General features: G+C 32.7%; 1 protein-coding gene across 2 annotated transcripts; it reads right to left on the bottom strand.

The window, feature by feature from the left end:
• Nucleotides 1-311: 311 nt before the first annotated feature.
• Nucleotides 312-3,752, bottom strand: LOC110688432 (uncharacterized protein At3g17950-like). Of its 2 annotated transcripts, none has more exons than XM_021865181.1 (3): nt 3,273-3,752; nt 2,819-2,968; nt 312-1,081 (listed from the first exon to the last, which is right to left on the bottom strand). In XM_021865181.1, exons 2-3 carry the CDS (start codon nt 2,888-2,890, stop codon nt 593-595), a joined length of 561 nt encoding a protein of 186 aa, XP_021720873.1. In that variant the 5' UTR covers nt 2,891-2,968; nt 3,273-3,752; the 3' UTR covers nt 312-592. The 2 variants fall into 2 exon arrangements, with proteins under 2 accessions (XP_021720873.1, XP_021720872.1); XM_021865180.1 differs by having other exon boundaries at nt 3,194-3,750.
• Nucleotides 3,753-5,515: the final 1,763 nt, after the last annotated feature.

Genomic DNA, 5,515 nt, shown 5'->3' with positions numbered 1-5,515 from the left:
TTATTCAATTTGTGTCAACTTAGGTCGGGTCATACCAATCTATTGGAAAACTAATTTTATGAAGAAAAAAAATCCGGTCCACTTTCAAATGGGGTCAAACTATATTTGGGTTCAATCAATTATCTAGTTTCGGGTGATGTATGTTTGTATGATGTGTGTTGTGAAAAATTGGAGTACAATTTTTTTTTTTTTTTTTTTTTGTTTTTGTTTTTTAGCCAATTACAGAGTATGAAACAGAGTGTATATAAAATGCAAGGAATTGAGGCTAGGTATTATTGCTAATCTGCTATCATGTATTTCTGTACTAGACCTTTGATGTCAAACTGAATCACACATGCATGAAGTTAGCATTATTTGGGCGGAGAAAGAACAATTTTCATACACAACATTCACTCTTTAATGACAGGCAGAATGAACAAAAGACAAGGAAACTGCTGCATATAGGAATAACAAATGTACCTAACTCTACAACATACATGCCCATCTTCCTAAAGCCAACTTATCCATGGACCCTGCTATGAAATTTCATCAACGTAACATTCCAAACACACAAATATGGTTAACAACCAATAAGAAGATGAATTATGCTAAATCAGTGAGTATCCTGCCCACACATGCATGAAAATAACACAGGAACTCCATGCCCATGATGGTTTCCATGATCGATTCCTCCACTGTTACCGTCCTCGCATTCTGAACCAGATTGGGGGCTTGATTGAGGAGGAGCCACACGACCATCAACAAATAACGAATTGGGCTGGGGTATGGGCTGTGCCATAGAAATTTCATCTGGGACTTCTATATTGTGGCTCTGGTTTCTCCTGTGCTCATTATTAGCCGCCCTCCTCTCTACTGCAAGAAACTGGCCAAGGGATGGGGTGCTAGTGGTAGAACTCTTGACGTCTATACTGTCCCTCGAGCAAAGCGAGAATATCCAAGGTTTAGTTTTGCAAGGTTTCTTGACTTTGAGTGGTTCTGGTCTTCTTCCCCTTATTGATCTTCTAGAAAGTTCTAGAATGCTAGAAACTCCAATAAGGCTTCCTAATGTGATGCTTCTGTCATGGAAGAAGGACCCTGTGGACTGCAAGGGAAATTAAAGCATGAAATGATTTCAGAAATGCTTGCTGAGTTAAGCCATTAATATAACATTGCAACTACCATGTGATACATGGGTATATATTTACTGCAATTCTGAACAACATCGAATACACTTAGAGCTCAGGACTGCATATTTCCTCAAGCCTAGACAACCTCAGCATGAAGGCAAGTTAAAGTAGAATCCAAAATGGTGTATCATGATTTATGTGCAGACAAAGTTACTCATCTCAGGCATGCGCCATAAAAGTTAAATCTTAGGCCAACGAATTAATTAACAAAGCAGAAAATGAAAGAAATACACAATATAATTTCTTAAATATCAGATTATCAGGATCATAAGATTTAATACATAAAATTAAAACTTTATCATTATTCATCATGTGCTTAACTAAATAAAATTTAACATCAACTATTAGAAGAGAAAGAATTCACTCATCTCTGAGAGTGAGCCAGACTCAAGGATCCACTCTCACTGTCTTTTCTTCTTAAAAGTATCTCCCTATATTTTCAGGGTGTCTTAAAATAATATTGTATCTACCATAAACTACCGAAAAATGCCCTTGAATATCCACTCTCGGAAATGTGTGCATTAGCCTTCCTGGCTGATATAACACTCTACCAGGCTAACAGCAGTGAAATAGTAAAACAGTAGGAGGAGGCAAATACGAGTAAGAAGCTTTAAGACTCTCTAAACATCACAATATAAGCAAAACCATACACTAAGTCATCTAATTCATTACATTTGCAAGACAAAATCATATCTGATGTTAGTCAAAATGTCTACTTTAAGAAACACAAGGGAAAAATGTTAATGACATTTACATTCGTTTAACCACTCTTGGAACTTGGTGAACCACATTTACCAGTGATCCATCACTAATAAGGATTATATGAAGGAAGTCATGCCGTCATGGTGTGGCAAACTATAGCCTACAGGATTGAGATTAAGAGATTTTACAAACAAAATTAATCATTTCATCACTTTCTAAGCTTAAAATTGGATTTAGTGTAATCAAGGAATTCCAATTCTTGTTTTCAACAAAAATCCAACAAACAAATTTTAAACCTGAATCTTGTTTGTCTTGTAGGTGAAAACTGAATGTTTTCTGTACGGACACATTCTGAACAAACTAGTAGCAAGAGGGCAAAACTCTCTTCTACATAGAAACTCACCATTATCATAATCCCTCAATCCTAACTTAATTGCCCCATTTCCCCTTTTTGGTTGTTACAATTATTGGTCCCATTCCCTTCATGCTTAGCTTTTTTTTCTCTACTTTTTCTCCATTGGGGTCTCACATTTGTTCACCCATTTCTCCTCTACTTTTTCAAAAAGCGTGCTAATAGCCTGATTATCATGGGGTCAAGTAATTCGAGACAAAGAGAGCATCACATTGCATAATTACTTAATTCGTAAATAATGAGAGCAACAACTGTGAATTTATACCAGCAATCACCTAAATTTGTACTTTCAGCCTACAGATTATGAATTTTAGCAATTACGAGTATATCAAACATGGGGTATAACAATGCAAAAAGAAGACATGCTGCAAGAAACAAAAAACTGAGATGCATGAAAAATCACATCAATCAAGCATCAAAACTTAATAATTCCTCAAACTTCAATCTTAGCATGTGAAAAAGAAAGCAGAATATACAGTTTACCAGTGATTTAACTGTCATTTCAACACATTCTGCAACATTATTTTATTTTCTTTACCTCGGTGTCTAAATCAGATGAAGAATCTGTAGAAGTTGGTGAACCAGTAAGCATTGTAGTATTGAATGACATTGACCCAAAATAATCACGAGCTCTTCCTAATCCAATTCTCACATTCAATGGCTGCAAACCCAGAGGCCAACCCTCTTCCTGCACTCAACAAAATCAAAACTTTCACTAATTTAGTGTCGGCAGAAACCAAATTTCACCCAGAAAAAACCCAGAAAGTAGAGAGAAAATTCAACAATTTCATACTTAATTGGTAAAAAGGTGAAGGAAATAAAGATACCCATTTCATTAAAATGAACCCATTTAGAAAAATGAGATCTTTTTTAATAAAATTAGGGAAAAAACAGAAGACAATTTAACAAATACCTGGTGTGCAGCCATAGCTGCAAAACAAGAGAGTGATTGAAATGAAGTATTATAGTAGAAAATGCATGGGAATGGTCACCTCAATCAAGAAGAAGAGGAGAAGATCTCTGTCATTTTCCTTTTTTGGCTTTTCTTGTTCAACAAATTAAAGGAAGGTGGTGAAGTGTTACAGATTTTAGCAACTTTCAGAAGCAGGGAACAGAGAGTAGTGTGAGAAATGAGAGTGATAAAATTAAAAATTAAAAGTTAAAAAAAATTGAAAAAAAAATAAAAAAAAGAAAGAAGGGAAGAGAGTAAAAAAAAGAGGAACCAATTAGCATATGGACATATCATTTGTTGACTGAAAAGAGGAAACAGAATAATTTGGTAACACAGACAATTTATAATTTATAATTATAATAAAGGAGAAAAGGTAAAAAGTTAAAGGGTTATTCAGCTAAATTTGCATATGCTGTTAAAAATCAAAATGAAAATGCTATTTAGTTCTTTTTTTTAGCATTTTGTTCTTTATTTTAATGTGCTGTGCTTGTGAAACTTTTTCCAAGGCTTGATGCCTATGGAAGTGTAGTAAAATTGTTCCTTCTTTTTTGCCAAAATTTAACATTCAATTGGGAATTTTATATTCTACATTATTAACAACTTAATTAGGTCTAAATTTACCAACTAATCATGGAAATTAGAAGAGGATGTGACCAATCATGGGACAATCAAAACGGATCAACACAAGTCCAAAAGAAGATTGAGAGTTTGATCTAATAACGGTCAAATAAGAAATAATAGATCACACTAAAAATTTATAGAATTGAGATTTATTGAGATCTTATCCACAATATGCTCCTAATTGTCCAAAATGCATAATATTGAGATTAAATTAAAACAAGGAAGAAGATTAAGTCAAAATCTAGTAAAATAGGAAGGGTGTCAAGTATGAAGAAATTATCCTTGAAAGCATAAACAACTGCAATCACAAATAATTTTGTAGTAGAATATTATTAATCCTTAAAAAATCGTGATACATTCTATACTTTTTTTTTTACCGGATATTCTATACTCTTTAGCTATGAATATTCTTTATACTTTGTCAATCCATGCAAAGATTATTATTGTTAACACAAAGTAAATTTCTACGAATTAAGCTATTATTGCTTTGTTTCATATTTGAAAATACAATACATATATATGTATTGTATGTTTAAAATTTTGAACTTTGATATCAAAATGTGAAAATAAGGGAATTAATTGTTCATTGATGAATATGGTTCTAAAAGGTTTGTTATAATACGGAGTAATAATATGGCAAGGATAATGATCTCAATACCTTGTTCAATCTAATCCAATTGATAAGGGGATGTGCATGCATGGAGAAAATTAAGCACATCAGCTCATCCCAATAATTTAGTCCATAATTGCTTTTCATTCCACTTATCTTGAAGGGGAATGTAAGATGTTCTCATTATTACTGGTATAAGAATTTTTGTAATAATGCTTTATTACAATCTTATTAGTTACACAAATTTAAAAGTCAATAAACTATTGTGAATTTTCTAAATTATATTGGTATATAAATCTCTGTAAAAAAAAAAAAAAAAAAAAAATCGTAAAAAAATATACCTCAATTCGGAAGATTGGGAAAATGAGGATGGTAGGACGGTATGTTCACCATTATTATTTATAACAGGCAAAAGATAACGAGCGTTCCTGGAGCGTTAGATAAGATAACTAAATGTGGAAATATTATAGTAAAATTAACATTAATTACACCGATCGACACGTGATTTTATCATGCATTCCAAACTTAATACTATTTTAAGCAATATATTAATCCCTTATCTAACGCTTCGGGACGCTTGTTAGCAAGATCCTTAATAATAAATAAGTAAAAATATAAAATCGAGTTTGACTCTAGTTTCAAGTGGTAGAGATGTAAGCACAGGAAAATATGCTAAAAACCGCCTAAATCCTGATTTAAAAATGTCATCTGTTCACTTTTGTTTATTTCTGTACAATTAACTGGATTGAAGTACACTTGTTTATATGACAATGTAACTATGTAGAAGATTCTACTGTCAAAACTCATAATCTAAAATAGGGTGTCAAAATTTATTGGTAATACTTTACACTAGTTAAATTAAATAAGTGGGACATGCAATTTTTGTGATAGGGAAGACATTTACGATGGATCCAATGATAAATTGCATGCAACAGTAAGATTAAATGAAGGTCCAAAATTGAATCACTCCATACTTGTTTATAACACAGTTCTCTTCTTAGTCTCATGAATCAACCAGATGCATTAAACCCAGGTGAGAAGAAATGAAAAGA

Source organism: Chenopodium quinoa, unplaced genomic scaffold, assembly GCF_001683475.1.
Source record: "Chenopodium quinoa cultivar QQ74 unplaced genomic scaffold, ASM168347v1, whole genome shotgun sequence".
Taxonomy (NCBI): Eukaryota; Viridiplantae; Streptophyta; class Magnoliopsida; order Caryophyllales; family Amaranthaceae; genus Chenopodium; species Chenopodium quinoa.
The sequence above is the reverse complement of the archived record's forward strand: the minus strand, read 5'-3'. Positions and strand labels throughout refer to the sequence as shown.

Excerpts from the sequence above, each read along its gene's own strand:
- LOC110688432 (XM_021865180.1), bottom strand. Across the intron at positions 1,082-2,818 it reads CATCTGATTTAGACACCGAG|TCCACAGGGTCCTTCTTCCA; the intron begins GTAAAGAAAATA and ends TTTCCCTTGCAG.